We start from the raw sequence: 19701 nt of genomic DNA, 5'->3' as shown, positions 1-19701 counted from the left end.
TTCTGATCATTAAAAATAGTTTTAAAATAGAGCAAAGTTGGTCAAATAGAAGTTTATCTTGTGAGGCTCACCGAGAAAAAAAGTGTTCTGAAGCCAACTAAGTATCTTAGAGCGATAGCTTCATTTATAGCAGGCTAGAGGATACTCTGCTTAGCTCAGAGAGCCATCAGGGATTTAAAATCTCCCCCTCGCCATCCACAACACTTGTAAATGGTTGCTAATTTGAGGGTTTGAAGACAGCACCATTGACTCAATTTCCGTTTTTCTAACTGTTGCTCGGTATGTTGTAGAGCTTAACTATGATTCTTCGAACAAGTAAAAAAAAAAAAGTATTCAAAGAGCTTAGTTGTGCTCCAGATTTAAGGGTAGAGACCAGGAAGGATCAGTTTACACATAAATACTTATCCTTTCCAGAAGCAAATATTATTAAAAAAATTAATAGTATATTCAGACATTTCTCACTTAAATATATGGTCCTCAGTTTCTGCCACCATCACAAATGTCATAAAGACCACTAAAGGTCCACGAGTGAGCAAGGTCAAAGACTGAATTATCCTCTTGCCCCTGAATAGTTCAACATCTCTCTTGTTCCATTCAGAACACATTAGATTATAAGGTCAGTGTGGAATGAGGAATCATGAGATTTATATCCCTAAAACTGGAGGGAAAAAAATGGAGAATCTGTTATTTAGTATTCCCCAAATTAAAGTTCATTGTATCAGATCAAAATTATGTCTCATTGAATCCCTAGGGAATAGACTATTGTTATTCACATTAATTTACATAGAGCCATTAGGAAAGAAATATATCTATTTTTTATAGCTTTGAAAGAACATGTACTTTCACTTCCATAGTGGCATATAGGCCAAGCAGGTTAACATAGTTTGCATATTCATGAAGTTTTAAAAGCAATGACAGCTTCTCTCTAAGAGAAACAAACTTATACTATTACATTCAACTTGTGTAATGGGCAGGTATCTAAGCTTTTGAAGTAAAGGGGACTTGAATATTTGTATAATAAATTACGGTGTCCCCTACAAATGTTCAGTAATAATTTTTAGCTCTTAGGTATCCCCCCCGAGGTATTGATTCTTTTAGGCCTTTTCCCCATCTTCAGAGGTTTTCAGCTCAACACTGGGGGCTCCCCTCCCTACAGAAAATCCCAGGGAAAACTGAAGGTGCCTCCTGTGATGGTCAATGGCACTACCTTGAATGTCACATTCTGAATTGACCTGCTGCGGGGAATCAGAGGCCAGGCGTGACCTCTGAATGAGAAAGCAATACTGGGTTCCTATTCCAGTCTTTAAGTTAATGTCCACAGTGAACCAAAAAAAGAGCAATTACTGGGGCACCTGGGTGACACAGCTGGTTAAGCATCAGGCTCTTGGTTTCAGCCCAGGTCATGATCTCAGGATCACGAGATTGAGCCTTAAGTTGGGCTCTGTGCTCAGGGTGGACTCTGCTTGAGTTTCCCTCTCCCTCTGCTCCTCATTCCCCATTCTCTTTCTCTCTCAAATAAATGAATAAATAAATAAATAATTCTTTAAAAAAAAAAGAGCAGTTAATCAATCATTCATTGTTGACTGCTGGTTCTAAGACTTAATGCAACATAATAAAAGAAAAAAAAAAAGAAATTACTAAGCCCAGATTAATTTGAGCATAACCGCAACAGAAGTAAAAAACAAAATGAATAAACTTAACATTCACTAATTGTTTAGCATGAAGAACCAAGTCAGCATACATGCAAAATGATTATAAACTACCTTCTCTCCCCCTACTTTCAAGTATGCCTGTTTTGAAAGAATATTTGACAGTTGTTACTATCTTCCTGGTTACAAATGAGTTGACAATCACCTGTTTAAAGAAACTGTAAACTCTCAACATTTTTATCACACAATAAACAGTCACTTGATACTATGCAAATATTAAAATTTTAAAAATATTACCGCTCTGGAGCAGACATCTGCTATTTTATTTTCAATGCATGTCATTTTTAAAATTTGGTTTTGATTCTGTTCTGTTTATATTTGATGAACTAAAGAAGGGCACCATACATCATGTAATGGATTTACAAGCTCCTAGGTGGTAGGAAAAGTGAGTTTCTCCCTTTTAGATAAGTCTATTACCTTACTAGGATCAACTTGTTGAACATTCACGATGGCAAGCATGTTTCTAAAAAATAATAAGAGGATGCTTTCAAGAGGAGCAAAACTTACCAAAAAATTGGCCAAGCCAGTGCTATTTGTTATCCATCGTGAGTTAGACAATTTAAGGAATGGTATAAGTATGCCCCAAACCCATGAAACCAAAGAGTAAATGAATGGTCACATAATTGCAAATTCAAAACAATGATTTCATTCTGGAAATTGATGAAATAATTACCATTAGTGAATCAATACATCGCAGAAACAGCGGTATCAAAATCAGGAAGTTTTAATAGATAAGACTGATTTCAGCATTTTTATAGGTTCATTTCTTGATTAAAAAATTTAGAACAATGTAGATGCTTAGTTCAGATCCAGAATTCTCTCTGGGATGTGCTAAGGAATTTTAACAACAAAAAAATTGGACCAGCAACCCAGATGCCAGGAGTTCATACCAAGTAATCAAATATTTTGCACCTAAAATTTTCAGTAAACTATGCAACAGAGTTCCTGTGTGTTGGACTTTTAAGTGTTGATGTTATGATACCACCTGAGGGAAGCTGATACTGCCTGAGAGAAGATGTTGCATTTCTCCAAAATGCCAAAATGATGAAACCTGGAAGAAATATTCCCACTACGTTGGACAAACTTTGGAAAAGGCAACAATTTGAAAGCTATTTTACTCTCTATTGTTTGTTTGTTTTTTAAAGATTTTATTTAGCTATTCAACAGAGATAGACAGTGAGAGAGGGAACATAAGCAGGGGGAGTGGGAGAGGGAGAAGCAGGCTTCCCGCTGAGCAGGGAGCCAGATGCAGGGCTGGAACCCAGGACCCTGAGATCATGACCTGAGCCGAAGGCAGATATTTAACAACTGAGCCACCCAGGCGCCCTCTATTGTTTGTTTTAATACATTACTTTTCTTTCAAAAAGCAGAAACAGTGTAAAAGTTGGGTGGGGCAATTCTTACAAGATCAAACCTGAAACCTTATATTTATATTAGTTACTTTGATGATGGAGTCAGGTAAAATGAAGTTTAGTCATTAAATAGTGTGAGACCTGCATGCTGCTCAATATGTATATATCATATATAATAATGATTATAAATATGTATTACACATTAAATATTACAATATATTATATATATTAGAGTAATATACATAAATAAGTACAGACAATAGAATTGCCTCATTTCTTACCTGTGACATCAGCAACCATCAATCCTTCTGCTCTGATTACTTTCACCTGGAGAAATCCCACATCTTTCAGGTTGTGAAATATCCTCAATGGGCTCTGAAAGACCCCAACATCAGTGTTAGAAAAGAAAGGTCCTAGAGGGTCTCAAAGAGTATGTGAGGAAACACCAATTTGTTGCTGTTGTTGTTGTTGTTTTAAGATTTTATTTATTTATTTGACAGACAGAGATCACAAGTAGGCAGAGAGGTAGGCAGAGAGAGAGGAAGAGAAGCAGGCTCCCCGATGAACAGAGAACCCGATGTGGGGCTTGATCCCAAGACCCTGGGATCATGACCTAAGTGGAAGGCAGAGGCTTTAACCCACTGAGCCACCCAGGGACCCCAAAACACCAAGTTTTATCATTGATCTCAGGATGCAGCTTAAGCGATTCAAAGGGATATTTGTGTTTCTTCATTGCAGATTACCCTTCCACCATTAGTAATGTGCACCCACACATAGGCACACACGTATGTATTGATGTAGATAATTGTTGCTATATGAAACTTTTTGAAAGAATAAAAAAACCACATTTCTTCCCCATAATTATCAGTGAACAATGGTGAACAATAAGTTACAGAATAGGATATGCCTACTTTTTTCCTTCAATCTCCTTTACTGAAGCACTCCACAGAATCTGTCGTCTATGGGCACAATGGTTTGGAGACTAATGATCATTAGTACTGAGTCTTAGTTTGTTGATCATGAAACACACTTCAGCCTTTAGGATTAAGAAAGTCAATATTACTTTTTTTTTTTTTTTACTGTTTTCTTCTTGGTGAGTTTGGAAATTGCTTGTGCTAGATGAGGGCTGAATTACTGAAATACTATTTTCTAATATTTGATTCAAAAGATTTACATAGTTCTATGAACGTTTTAGGAAAAAAATCATATATAACTTCTAAAAGAAGTCAAATTGATCACAAAGAATAAATTCAAAAGTGATGAATAATTTTTCTTAAGTTTGTAATTTTATTTGCCATTGTAGTGTGTATAGAAGTAGGGAAATTATGGGGCACCTGGGTGGCTCAGATGGTTAAGCATCTGCCTTTGGCTCAGGTCATGATCCCAGCTCCTGGAACAAGCCCCACATCAGGCTCCCTGCTCAGTGGAGAGCCTGCTTCACCCTCTCCCTCTGCTGCTCCCACTGCTTGTGCTCTCTCTATCAAATAAATAAATAAAATCTTTTAAAAATTTTAAAATAAAAATAAAAAGAAGTAGGGAAATTTTAATAGAAGAATCAGATCCAAAGGATAAAACCTATTTAATTTTACAAATTAATAATGGTAGTGTTTGAGGAAATATAGTACCTGAAAGCATTAAAAGAGAGATACCAATGTAATAATTCATAAATGCTTAAAGAGTAAGTATTGATGGAGAATACTGATATGTATTTGTTAGTCTACACTTCCTAGCATTTTACATATAACAAGACCAGCCTTTCTACTCAGTACAGAATAATACAGTAAGGTATTTCAGTCTACTTCAGTATAATACAGAAACGTACTTCTGTATTATAATCCCTAAAATGCTTTAAGACCAGGGAGCATGACATAACAAAGTAATCAAACTGTTACTAAACAACATTCCCACCCTTGTATTAAGGATGTGAGAATACTGACAAGCAGGAACTTACTGAGATATTAACCTTATCAGTCCTGTATGATAGCCATTGTGTACACTAAAGCTATGACCTTGGTATGCTGAGAGGAGGAAATGCAGATACACGGGTGATCTCAGAGCCTAACTTTTAAGAGTGTTGAGCACAGGATTAGCTCTTAATCTTGTATTGTTTTTAAGCAGTAGTTTATCACCCAAAATCTACTGAAACTACCCAGATGACAGGGTTCAGGAAAAATGCACCTCTCTTTCCTTTTAAATTCGTGTAAGCGAAGTGTTTAATGATGGGAACTTGAGACACTTGAGACGGCATTGTTATAATTCGGAGGTTTGTAGGCATGTTGTTTTCCTGATGCAGTAACCTCAGGTTTGAGAAGCTTCTCCTTATCTCCGAGCTTCCTGAGTGTTATAAACCAGGTAAGTCTCCTATTTTAATGATAGAAAAGGGTTTTATCAAAAGATTTCTGTCCTTTAATTGTCGGGTGCAATTGAAACCAAGTTTCACTGTGTCTGAAACAAATCTCATCAGTCCTCGGGCTGAGAATTGTTTCATATGAGTAACCTCCCTGCCCAGACATGTAGCTTCTAATGCTTCAGCTCCGATGTTCTGCTTCTCATTTGGAGGGGTAATTATTGTTTGAAGGGTTTCTTTCCCCCAGTCAGCTGACACTCAGGAATTTATTGCCAACTTCAACTGTTTAGGCCAGTGACACATCGCTTATAATAAGAATTCAAAAAAAAAAAAAAGGCAAAAAACTTAAATATATCAGTTTAAAAATAGACCTTTCAGGAATGCTTCATCAAGAGGTACTCCTGCCCTGTTATTTATGGTTATTTTAGAAGGCCTCAAAACCTGGATGCCTTCTGAAGCCAGAAATTTCCATAGCAGAGGAATCTATGATTTGCTGTGAATCCTTTCAGCCCTCAATAGATGGGAAAAGATTGAAATGCTCTGGAGAGGAGTCCTCTTTATTTTTTTAATGAAAGGCTGTATAATATATTTTCTCTATGGCTGCAGCAGCTGTCAGGGAGAGCATCTCAGTTCAGCTCTATTACGGGAGAGGCAATACCCCATCCTATGGCATCGAGATGCTCTGAGGGGCCGGCGCTGATTGACAGCTTGTCACCATGACGTCTTATTCCATCTCTGTTATGGAGAAAATTAATGTCACACCACCAGCCTTATGACTCGCTGTCATCTTAGAACCGCTCACCTTTTATCAATGCTCTAAATAACATTTCAAGCCCATCGTCTCACGGTGGACAATCCGGTCAAGGGACATTAAATCAGATGACTGTGAAATGTCATAATAAAAATGGAATGCTAACAACTTCTTCTCTAAACTAGCTCCTCTGGTTTTTAAACTGTGACAAGGGGGAGCAAGGGTTCAGCATACCCGTTCTGAAAAGGTCATACAATCGCTCTTGGTCTACTACCCATTACTACCCGCCCCCTAGTGACCTTCCCTGCCTTCCTCTCCCCAAAAGAAAAAAAGAAAAAAGAAAAATGGAATTAGCCATCTTTTCAGAATGAGGTGATCAAATAATGGCTCACACAGTAATGTCTGTTTAATTTGTGGGGCTTCAAAGCGTCACAATGAACAACGGAACCACAGAAACGGAGAGTTCTTCCAGGGGCCAGTTCATTTACTTTTTTCACTATGGCCAGGGCCAAATCACATTCACAAGTTTCGCCTAAAATTTAAAAAATAAACACGTTCTCCCAGGAAAACATATAAATAATTCCCCAAATAAACTCCTCTGTATGTTTCTCTGAAACAAGTGATGTTTCAGACATGATACAGCATTCATTCATTTCATAATCTGTGTAATAAAAAGGAAACATGCGGAAACAACCCAGTACGGGTCTCTGTTCTTGTATTACTATAAGCAATTATAACATATGTGCTATACTGCCTACAGTAGCTTTGTAGCAACGAGGTCTCCAGAGGGAGATACAGGCCTATGCTTGAAATGCAGGGCTAAAACAAAAACAAAAACAAAACAACAAACCAAAAAACACATTTAAATATGGTTCACTTTTTAATATGTGGAGCAGCTTGTAATCGGAGAATCAGCTGGGGCATTCACACAGTATTTTACATTTTATTCGAATAATGACTAACATTTGAAAGAAACTGCGGAAACAAATATTCAAATCCTGAATGGAAATGGCCGATTTAAGGAAGCCCATCCGGCAAAAAAAAAAAAGAAAGAAAGAAAAAAAAATCAATAATAGTTGGATTATTCCTAATTACCTAGCCTAGCACTATCATTCTAATATATGGGATAGCATCAAATATTAATCCATAAAATACAGTCTCATAATACCCAGAATTTTTATATTAATCTACCAATTAACTCCTTTAAAATTGTTTCTACTCACAAGGCTCACCCCTGGTAAGAGGAGAACACTTTTTTGTGGGTACCAAAATGTGAAATGATTCTCATAATTGCAGTCACATGTTAGAAGACGCCCAACAATACGTTGGGCTCTTAGGTGGTTTAAAAATATATAGTATTCAGCCTTGCTAAGTCACCTCTATTAAACTGTTTATGATAACAGCATTGGTGGATGAGTTGTACAAGCATTAGCAGACAGCTGATTCGGTGGAGATAGCCAGAATAAATTTGCTGAAACGTACATCCTGCTAATCTGTTTGAAGAATATTGTAGAGCATTAGTACCGGTACTTCATGTTATCTGCACAGCCCGATAAGGTACATCTTTATTAAATTCAGTTATTGGAAGGATGTCAGTCAGCAAATAGGAATATTTTAAAATCTAAAAAAAAAAAAAAAAAAAAAAAAAAATTAAGCGGTTCTTTGTTAGTCTGGGCTTGGTTTCATGGCTGAATGTCTAGAGAAGCCTTCTAAACACCTGGCAGCATTGTACAATACAAGCTTTGTCATTTTAAGTGGAAAAGCTTTTTTTCCCCCAGCTTCGTGGGTACTGAGGCATTCACTTTTTCGAGCCGCCATTGAGAGAGAATGGTGGAGTAAGAGCTCCCCTCTCTGTTGATTCAAGAAAACTACAGGTTGGAAAACGCACGGAGGGAGGATGCTGGGTAATAGGTAGATTGGGGTGTGGAGATTTTTGTTTGGTGAAAATTGAGGATGCCTACTATAATGACTCACTATCCCACCCCATCACACCACAAGTGATCAAAAGGTAAGGAGGCTTCCTTTTAATTATATTTCACATTCAATTAAAATAAGAAAAAGGAATGAAGTGAGGCTTTTCTAAGCAGTTGAAATAAAAATTCCTTCTGTGAATATCCTCTCGTTACCAAGCTACTAATTAATGTAGGTGTCATTAATTCCATTTCAAACTTGGAAAGACAAAGAACTCTTAATTGCAATTACAAAGGGTCAATGAATTAATTTTGAGGTAATATTCTGTATGCTTCACTTTGCTTTATGAGAAGTTGCCTTGCACGATAGCTGAGCTGGGAGGCTCAGAATCTAGAACTTGGTTTGGAAGAAACTCTAGAGAGGAGCAGGTGTGCGGACCTCAGGGCAGCGGCATCTGCATTTGTCGAGCGGTCTGTTTCTGCTGACTCAATGGTCACACAGCTCTTCAGATGTAATTCTTTTACTCCAGATAAATCATTTACCAACTCATCACACATGACCCTGAATTAGGAGGGTTACATACGTACATATCTCCTTAAGATTTCCTCCCGTTCTTTCTGGTCCTCCAGGGAGTGGACGGAGAGGTCAGAGATGCTGACTGTGGCCGAAGCTGTCAGGGTGACCAGCAGGACCAGGTGCCCCTCACCCTCTTCCAGCTGCAACTCCAACTTGTGTGTCTGCTCCCTACTGAGGGACGACAGGTCCACCTGGCACCTGGAAACAAATGTTTTGAATTAGCAAATGGCTACTTCTTTTCTTTTCCTTTTTTTTTCCTTTTCATTTCTCTTCTCTTCTTTTCTTCCCCCTCCCTCCCTCCTTTTTTCCTTCCTTCTTTCCTTCCTTTTTTTGTCACATCAAACAGTGAAAGTGCAGGCTGGTCAGAGCTATGTGAAAAATAAATCAATAGAAACACTGTTTGAACCACTGGAAGGATGTATCTTTCATTTGGCACACTTTCTTCGAAAATTTAGATCCTGATTATTTTTAGTGTCTAATTTCTTATTTCTGTAAGATACAAAAAACATGTTTATCTGATTCTATTACTACCCACTGTCACTGTATTCATAAATTGGGAGGCACTTTCAATCCCTGGATGGCCTAGTTAAGTGAAGCTTTGCCTACAGAAAGATTAACATGAGCTGTCTGGAGAGGCAAACCACCGAGAATGTGAGTTCTTGTGTAGGATTTAAAACAATGGGTGTTCTTCATTCATGAATTTTATTAAGCAATGAATAAAATGTGTACTTTGATGAGGCCATAAGGTTTTACATTTTAAAAACCAAGCCACTTTATTCATAGAACATCACACATAAATATAAATAAAAAAGCAAATCCTCCAAAAAATTATACCTCAAGGGTTATGTACCAGCATTTTACTAAGAGAGGTTTCACAACATGGCAGTCCATGCTTGATAAGCTTTTCTCTCAGAGCTAAACACCTTGCAAACTCATTTAATAAAAATGTCAATTGATTTGGGTGAGACAGATACTGAGGTGATTGCAAAGCCAATAAACTGAGAGAAAGGGGGTGGAAATGAACAAAAGGCATTTAAAACAGGAAATAGACAATTTTAAGCATAAATGTGGCAACATATCATAAACAGGGGAGTCAGCTATTGTCAGCTATTAGGGACCGATTAAATTTTTGTTCTTCCTTCTTCTTCTTCTTCTTCTTTTTTTTTTTTAAAGATTTTATTTATTTATTTGACACACAGAGAGAAATCACAAGTAGGCAGAGAGGCAGGCAGAGAGGGAGGGAGCAAGGAGCCTGATGTCGGACTCGATCCCAGGACTCTGGGATCATGACCTGAGCCGAAGGCAGAGGCTGAACCCACTGAACCACCCAGGTGCCCTGTTCTTCCTTATTCTTTACTCCACTCACTGTCTATTGCTTTGCTTTTTTTTTTTTTAAACATAGTTTGTTTGTTTATCTATTTATTTGACAGAGAGAGAGAGGTGCCGAGAGAGAGGGCGCATAAGCAGGGGGAGTGGGAGAGGGAGAAACAGTCTTCCAACCGAGCAGGGAGCTGGATGTGGGCCTCAATCCCAGAATCCTGGGATCATGACCTGAGCCGAAGGTAGAGGCTTAACAACTGAGCTGAGCCACCCAGGCGCGCTCTTGCTTTGCTTTTAAATTAAATTTCTATGAATAGGGTTTCAGTGCTAATAGTTGGGTTCAAACATTTCCTTAGTATGAGTAAATTTAGAAATGAACCAAAGTCTGCATTTTCGTTCCATTTGTGCCTATCAAAAATGACAAGAGAGATAGGGACTGGGACTGAAACAACTGAGAGGAAGAGGAGTACAGATGCAAGAAATGAAAACAGAAAGCAACACCCTGGCCAGGGGCAGAAAGTCCATGTGTGTCAATGCTAACTGTTGAAAGAGAGCAGGAAATCAGATGGAAAACATCTTCCTAAAGGGAGAACGTATATCAGATAACTTCATTGAAACAATGCAAATATGACAAGCATTTCAAAATACTTTCACGCTGTCCCCTTAAACTCTGAAGGCTGAAGAAACGTACCAAATCCCTGTCTAAAATTCTAATTTTAATTGGAATTGAAAGTTCTTGTCAATAACACTTGGACCAAATTGAGGAGAAAGATGTGATGGTGACAACCAACCCATCAAATGCATTCTCTAAGAAAAAGGAAAAACGTCATTATGATTTTCTACAGATCTTTCCAGCAACCGGCGGAGTGTCTCACCTGTAGTTTGTTGACTATGAATTCAACTTTGGATTAGATTGGGAGTATGATACTGGAGAATCACACATGGGTTACAATTCACACAGTACTTTTGGTTGGATAAAGCTGGGAACAAGAAAGTTCTTTCACTTATTTGGATCCTGCATTTCTCAATTCCATCCTTGCTTTACTCTTTTGTGCGACACTGCACCACTCTTAAAATACATTGACACCTTCTGGAAGGTTTCTTTCTATGGCTATTACCATTTTACGCGGTCATATGGATGCTGGCTTACTCTTCATTTATGTTAGAGTCATTGTGTTGGGTGCTCTAGAGTTGGGGAAGGTGCTATAAAAATGATTTAGTCCCAGAGTTTCCAACTGGCAACTTTCAGATCACATCTGGTCCATGGATGTGTCCTCTGACTTAACTGCTGTCCCTAATACTATCTATTATTTACACAACTTCACTTAACTCTATATCTGGTTCAAACTTGCATAGATATTTGTGATCCTCACAGTCTCCTTCATTTAGCAATAAGAAAACTGAAAGCCAGACAAGTGATATGACTTAATGGAGATATACAGTTAGTTGTAAGCAAAACCAGGAACTGAACTTGGAAGAGTGGAATCGAAGATGTAGGCTTTCTTCCTGGGCTAGTTTTCATTAAGTAACTGTATCCCAGGACAAAGTGTGTCTATTTGCAGTGGTTCTTAAACTGGGTGAAATCTGGGCTTGTTTCTAACAGAAAAAATTATCTCAGTTTTCAAGCATGAAATTATGTATTTTTTGTACTTTTAAAATATATATAAGCTATAGAAAAAGACTGTAAGTTTTTGCTCTTGTAAGAAGATAAACTTAGAAAGATACACAAATTGAATTTAAAAAACTGAAGCTAATAAAATTTAACTTGGTAAATTGTAGGGAGGATTATGCTTTTTTGCTGCAACTAAAGTTTTGAAATGTTTGTGTAGAAATAGTTTCAGATGATGTCCTATATGTAATGCTTCAGAATTTCGACTTTTTAATAATTTCAATATAGAAAATGCCTATTAATATAAATGTATTAGAAGAGAGTATTAATGACTCCAAGGTTCTTTTTGCTATTTGGGGTCAGCTCTCCTATTTGTCTAAAAACTCTGCTGAGGAGCGAGGCTCAGATGCCATGTTTTTTTCTTTTTTCTTTTTTTTCAGATGCCATTTTAAATGAAATGTCATCTGATAATTGAGCAAAATTGTCTTGTTAACTTGAGAAAAAAGTTAGCATTACAGCATCACTGATACTGCATTAAATGCATATTCAATCAAATTATTGCTGGAATTTGCTGAAAAAAAAAAAAGAAGTTTTGTTGCTGTTGAATAAGTATATACAAAGATGGAACTCCTGCAAAAGAGTCTATTGCAAAGTGACCCTAGTACTTATCCCTAGGTCAGTGCCATGGTTTGAATGTTTGTCTCCAAAATTCATATGTTGAAACCTATTGGTCCATGTTGTGGTATTAGGAGTGGGGCCTTTGGGTGGTGATTAGATCCTTAGGGTGGAGCCTTCATGAATGAGATTAGCACCTCATAGAAGAGGCCCCAGAGAGATCCCTCACCCCTCTGCCATGTAAGGACACAGAGAAAATACAATAGTCTATGAACCAAGAAGCCAGACACAGAATCTGCTGGTGTCTTGATCTTGGACTCACCAGCTTCTAGAACTGTGAGGAATAAATTTCTGTTGTTTACAACCACGTAGTCTGTGGTGATCTGGTATAGTAGTGCAACAGGCAGATTCACCTGTATTGAGCTCATCTGTACTGTTAAAACCGAAAGAAAGAAGGGTTTACTACATTTTGGATATAGAAGTCCTCAGTGGTCATCTGGGTGGTCAGAATAGGCATAAATTAATAGTTTCAAACTGATATCAAAATAAGAATGCAAGGGGCGGCTGGGTGGCTCAGTCGGTTAAAGCCTTTGCCTTTGGCTCAGGTCATGATCCCAGGGTCCTGGGATCGAGCCCCGCATTGGGCTCTCTGCTCAGCGGGGAGCCCGCTTCCTCCTCTCTCTCCTCTCTCTGCCTGCCTCTCTGCCTACTTGTGATCTCTGTCAAATAAATAAGTAAATTCTTTAAAAAAAAATGAGAATGCAAAATTTAAAAAGTACTGAAGCAAATTGATGGAGTACATATATCCAACGTGTACACAGGATAAAGAGCTCAGGATCGGGAGTCAGATCCCCTTGGTTTCAGCCATCTGTCACTAATTAGTTTTATGACCTTTCCCAAGACAACATACCCCCTTGAATTCCTGTTCTCACATCTGTGATATGAGGTAATTGAACTAGATGAACTTACAAATTCCTGCAAACCCCAAATTTCACACTTCACTACAACTCTATCCATGCTTACGCTTGTTTACATCTTCCTTTCTTTGCAATTCCACAAGCCAAACAACTAAGAGACCAAATTCATCTTACAGGCAATGAAATGTTATTCCTCAAATGTATTATCTGCCCCCCCCCCAAAGTCTCAATTTGATACCAGAAGGCAGATAATCTCATCACTTTTAAATTGCCTCTCAAGGAACACTAAGGGGTACCTCAAAAGTCACCATGGAGGGGAGAAAGCTGAAGAACTAGGGTGTGGACTCTTCTCTCTGGTTCAAAAAACAGCTCCTATTGCATCTGTTTCATATTGGTGTTCCACATATAGGTCTGAAAACTTACTGGATATGTATACCATCCCCTTAGATTCTGCTGGAGTCATGGCCTCCTGGATCTTCTGCTGCCTGCTTTGCTACAGCTGGGACTTTGGCTGTGCCTTCCCAAGGGACTGCTTTTCATCCCACCACCATGACCAATTAACTGTGGTTGGGTCCTTATGGGGCTTCCACCTACGACTGGCTCAACGTTCACTTGCCAAAATAAGCTGGGCTCTCCCCTGGCTGCCACCATGCGTTGAGGCCCAATGGCCACATGCCCCAAGTTTCTGGCTTCTAAGATTGATTCTATGTTTGGATAAAAAGCCACACTGTGCATTGTGGGATCTGGTTCCCTGATCACCTGTCAAAGTAACCAGATGAAACAATGCAGAAGTTGTCTTCTTGGAGGGTGAACTGAGATTGATGGAAGAGGAGATGGGAAGGTAATTCCTCACACCTCCTTCCTTCTCACAGAGTGCCTCAAAGTATGATTCTCCATATTGCCTGTCCAAATGCAGCCAGGTGGGTGCACAGCAATCAGCTATGTCTCTGAAACACAGGAAGCAGGGGTCCTCCCCGTAACATACTGCCTTGTGTTGCCTCCTAGTCTTCCCTGCTTTATGTTCTTTCTCTCCCCTTTAGTGATTGGAATTGTACCTCCCAATGATCAGCACTTAATCATTGCCTCAAGCTCTGTTCTCAGGGAATCCGGTGAAGGCAAAAACCAATGATACAAGTCAATCCCCTCAGTTACAGCTGTCTACAACACAAGCCTACCATGCTCTTCTCAGTTCCCACCACCCATGGAATCTCCTTGGCAAGGCAGTGGTGCCCTTTCTGACCTACCATCAGCTTGTGTGTCACTGGCTGACTCATACTGACTACTGAAGTTATTCTAGACAGCTTATGATTCTCCCACCATCCAGGCTAGGCCTTACCTTTTTCTTTGTGTTTGCACAAGGCAAACACACCTCTGCCTGAGATGGTGCATCTATCTTTGCTTGCCAAATTTTTACTCATTCTTGACGAAATACCCTGCAGTTGTCCTTCTCTGCCAGTATCCTGAGACACCCCAATGGCAGGTGCCTAGCCTAGCTCCTGGGATGTAGCTGGTGCTTTATAAGTACTGGAGTAGTTACAGAAAAAACAGAAATCAAGAGAGACCAAAAATTTACCCATGCTGACAGCGGCAGAGTCATAGCTAGGATGCAAGGTGCTCATTCTACCATCTTATACTGTCTTCCTAGAAAGTGGTTTGATTTCTTTTCAACACTTGTTTCACTCACTCATTAACTACTTTATGTATTAATTGCTTTTTAAGTGCTTTATGTGGCAGGCCTCTGTTGGATTTTGCATTAAAATCCAACAGATTTTGATCTGATCTGTTGCATCAGCCATTGCTAAGCCTGCTAGTTTCTCATTTCCTTTTCCCCCAAAATACCACAGACTCAGCATGTTGCTTTGAACAAAGTTCAAATGGCTTCAGAGTCCATGGCTAAGGGTTTAGAATACTGAAGTTTTAATAAAGTTTATTTATTAGGATTCTGAGATTATGCAAGTCACTTTAAGTACTTATACATCAGTTTTGCTCATTTATCAAGTGGAATTAAAAAAAAATACCTTCACTTGGGGTGTCTGGGTGACTCAGTCAGTTAAGCGTCTGGCTCTTGGTTTTGGCTCAGGGTGGTGAGATCTGGCCTCACATCAGGCCCTGTGCTCAGCTCGAGATTGTATTTCCTTCTCCCTCCCCTTCTCCCCTTCACCTCTCCCTCTAAAATAAATAAATAAATAAACAAACAAATAAATAAGCAAACAAATAAATGTTCTTTTTTTTTTTTTAAAAGATTTATTTATTTGACAGAGAGAAATCACAAGTAGACAGAGAGGCAGCCAGAGAGAGAGAGAGAGGGAAGCAGGCTCCCTCTGAGCAGAGAGCCCGATGCGGGACTCGATCCCAGGACCCTGAGATCATGACCTGAGCCGAAGGCAGTGGCCTAATCCACTGAGCCACCCAGGCGCCCCATAAATGTTCTTTTTAAAAAATGCCTTCTCTTTGCATAGAGTTGTAAGAACACAGACATAATAGATGAGAAAGTACTTTGAAAAGTTGAAAGTCTGATCTAAGTATAATGTATGATCTTATTATCACACATGCCTTGGTTTAATGCTGGAGAATTTTAAAACTTACTATCCCTGCTGAACCCAATTTGTCAATCTATCAATCAATAAGTCAATCAGAGAAAGACAATTATCCTATGGTTTCACTCATACGTGGAACATAAGAAATAGTGCAGAGGACCAGAGTAAAATTTCAGTGTTCTTATCACCTTTTTTTCTCCTTTACCTTTCTATCTGCCATTTCTGAATCAGTAACCCACGCTATTCCTCCCAGATGAAACAGACTTGTGCTTGGATACATATATGTACATACATGTGAGGATGCTGGGGTGTAGGAAGCAAATGTAGTGTTCAGTAATTCATCAGCTGCATATAACACACAGCACCCATCACATCATGTGCCCATCACATCATGTGCCCTCCTTAATGCCCATCACATAGTTACCCCATTCTCCCCACCCCCATCCCCTCCAGCCACCCTTAGTTTGTTTCCTAGAGTTGAGAGTCTCTTACGGTTTTTCTCCCTCTGATGATTTCCCATTCAGTTTTCCCTAACTTCCGCTATGGTTCTCTGCACCTCCTGTTTTTAAATTACAAACAACAACAACAACAAACACACCTAAATAATCCTGCACAGGACAGGAATCAAGCTCTAAAAATATTTGATATATGCATTAACACAGCTGGCCCATGCACCAGACACATAACTTCCGGCCTGCAAGGTTTTTAGAAAAGAGTAGGAGCTGCATAACATAGAAGGGCTGGCGGTGGCCCCCTTACTTGCTGACTTGCTTTCACTGAATTGCAGTTCATATATGCCTTGTTAAGTGGATTTACGGATTATATAATCTAGTTTTAACTGAACTAATCCCCACAAAATGGACAATTGGCTTTAAAAGATCCCAGTAAAGAAACTGTGGATGGAAGATAATGCTAATTGAACAAGCACAAGTGAGCAGAATGATAAACAAGAATACGCAGAACCACCCCTTCTCCTGGCGGAGCTCCGTGTCAGGGACGTTCGGAGTCACTCACCAATGGCGGTGTAATCAGATCTCACAAGAATTCAGCCAAAACAACCCCGAAGTATCAAGAATAATACCTGCAACTGAAATTTACATCTACATTAACGATAAACTCCTAAGTGTGTGCTGTGTCTTGATGTGTTAGCTCATGATACTGTGAAGCCATCACGATTAGCAAGACATTCAAAAACAAAGCCTTCAGAACAGGAAGACAAACCTCAACAGGATTTCTTGGGTGGGGGTATTTTTTTTTTAAAGATTTTATTTATTTATTTGACAGATAGAGACCAAAAGTAGGCAGAGAGGCAGGCAGAGAGAGAGGAGGAAACAGGCTCCTTGCTGAGCAGAGAGCCCGATGCAGGGCTCGGTCCCAGGACCCTGAGATCATGACCTGAGCCGAAGGCAGAGGCTTTAACCCACTGAGCCACCCAGGTGCCCCAGGTGGGTGTAATTTTTAAAAAAACACTTATTTTATAATTCTGACCTAATTTCAGGTCAGAAATGATCACAATAAAATGATGAAGCTTTTTGAGAGTTCGTAATACATGAGAACTATTTTACATTAGTAAAACTAATGATACGTAACAGATTGTACAATTTTATATTGTAAATCAATATAATATGTGATTCTTTAGAATCTCTGTGTTTTAAAGAATTCAATACATAACTACTACATGGTTTTAAAGTTTCACAATTATGCACATTTTACACCATCTCTGACATTACAAAATGCTAATACTCTTCTTGTCTTTCTGTTGTCAGAAGTTGTCACCATTTAACTATCTTTGGGGAGACTGCTTTATCAGAGCATACTTCTACAAACTTGTGAAATTCTTCATTCACTGACTTGAAGGTAAACCATTCAATATACACAGGGTGGTGCATGAAAACCGTCCTTGAAAACTTGGCCCACTGTGTAAGAAACACGGCACTGAGTATAAACTTCTACAAGAAATCTTCACAAGAAAAGAATAGTAACCCATGAAAGAAAATAGATTGAAATCTTAATATATTTGGCTTGGGTTGATTTTATGAAAAACCAAGACAAGAATCAATGACACATTCCATTCTCTCCTTAAATATTGTCGATCTCCCTAAGGAAATATTTCACTCAATCCTTAGTAAGAAAAATAGTGAAATACAATGATTTCTTGAAAAAACTCTCTTCAGTTTAGAATTTTCTGACTAGCTGTCTTTGTGCTTCCAAATTACTAATACAGGAGGATTGTTTCCACTCTATATAGGAAGTAAAAGAGTCATTGACAAATTGGTATCATAAATAAGAAACATTGCAAGTCAGGACCTACAGAGTGTCAAATGCAATGACCTTCAACCTACAGAGAAAGTTACTTTTGTTAATAGGGAAAGTCAAAGGTTATTTTCCCTGTTTGCCACACTATACTTACACATCTCACATTCTCCTTCCTTCTGCATTAAATACAGAGTCACAGATTTATTTTTTATGCTTATAGAATTTGGAAGCATTTGTTCTTTATCCCGAACTTACCCATTTGGAATAGATTCTTCTTATCAAACACCACCAATAATTAATAATAATCAACAATTAGATATGAAATAAATTAATTTGATAATTGATTATTAATATCAATAACCAATTAATAATTAATAATCAGATAACAATTAATTTTTGATGAACTATAGCTCTCTAGCGAAGCTTACATCTATAGCACTTTGCTGTCATGGGCAGTTCCAATGCCCTAGCCCTCATAACAATGCAACAAATAAAGTCAGTAGCAATTCACCAACCTAAAATATATGTACCCCAAATCAATGCCACTTTAAAGATAAACGAGCATTTTGCACACTAATAAATAACATTATAAATCTTGCTATATTGGATTGCAAACAACTCCAACTGAATAAGATTGCTTGACACGGGATTTACTTATTCTGCACGTTCATAAAAACAACTTGTTCTCTGACAGCACTCATTCTTGGCAATTTACTGCAGCTGTCGGCAGCCAATTTGTTCAGATTACTGCTCTGCATAAAAGTGTAACAATCATGAGGATTTATTAGCTGATTATTGTAAAGGTGGCAGTCCGTCTTGCCTGCCAAAATGCAGGTGATCAGAAAGTTAAATAATTACATGCAGATTAACATTATTTCACCTTCATTGGATTGTCGTAGTTCAGCGACAGGTAGAATTTGTTGTTCAAACTTGCACTATTGTGTACACCACCTAAGTTGGTTTACTGACTCCTTGGCATTTTATTGAGCACTTAATGGCTTCAGACCATTTTGAATATAAGACTGAATTGAAAGGAGTGTGGACTTCCGAGTCAGGAGTCCTGGATTTGAATCTTGTATCAATCACCCCAGATTTGTACTAGCTGAGCAACCTCTCTGCCTCTTCTCCCACCTCACTTTTTGCATCTGCGAAACTGGCACACAATGAACCACTCTGCTTATCCCCTAATATTGAGCTAATGTATTAATGTCCTATTGTAGGGCATTGATGTTATTGTTTCTCTCTACTGACGGTAAATTTATTTTTTGCATGTAAAATTTACACCAGATGGCATTAACTCCCTGGATATTGGAATGATGAAGAAGTTATAATAAGTACCTTGGTAAATATATAGGCTACTTTTTAAAAAATGCAAAAATTCAGTATTTTTAAAGTATTACTCAGATACTTGCATATTCTAACTCATTAATATTACCTTTTGAGTTATGTATAAATACACTGAGATTTTGTACCTGCCACTGAGTCATGTTGTTCTAATTGCCTTTGAATTATCACCTATTGTCAAATATGCATTTATAGTTGACCCTTCAACAATATCCCTGCACAACTGAACTTCCATGTAAAACTTTTGACTCTCCCCAAATTTAACTACTATTGGCCTACTTTGACCAGAAGCTGTCCCGATAATATAAATAGATGATTAACAGATATTTTGTATGTTATAAGTATTATGTATCATAATCTTATAATAAAGAAGGCTAGAGAAAGGAAAATGTCATTAAGGAAATCATAAGGAAGAGAAAATACATTTCTAGTACTGCATTTATTGGGAAAAAATCTG

At 38.3% G+C, this 19701-nt stretch overlaps 1 protein-coding gene across 11 annotated transcripts in view; it reads right to left on the bottom strand.

Moving 5' to 3' along the window:
• The window catches only part of MCTP1 (multiple C2 and transmembrane domain containing 1), a 526997-nt gene that overhangs the window by 176120 nt on the left and 331176 nt on the right, over window positions 1-19701 (bottom strand). For all 11 annotated transcript variants that reach the window (XR_006605000.1, XM_045074455.1, XM_013044488.2 and 8 more), the window contains 2 exons: window positions 8658-8844; window positions 3343-3436 (listed from right to left, as the gene is read on the bottom strand). Coding sequence is in view for 10 of the 11 variants with exons in the window: in XM_045074455.1 (XP_044930390.1) it covers window positions 3343-3436; window positions 8658-8844 (281 nt within the window). In the remaining variant the exon portion in view is untranslated. The remainder of the gene's footprint in view (window positions 1-3342; window positions 3437-8657; window positions 8845-19701) is intronic.

The sequence above is a fragment of the Mustela putorius genome, unplaced genomic scaffold (assembly GCF_011764305.1).
Source record: "Mustela putorius furo isolate JIRA1106 unplaced genomic scaffold, ASM1176430v1.1 tig00537350_pilon_pilon_pilon, whole genome shotgun sequence".
NCBI classification, from domain to species: Eukaryota; Metazoa; Chordata; class Mammalia; order Carnivora; family Mustelidae; genus Mustela; species Mustela putorius.
The sequence above is the reverse complement of the archived record's forward strand: the minus strand, read 5'-3'. Positions and strand labels throughout refer to the sequence as shown.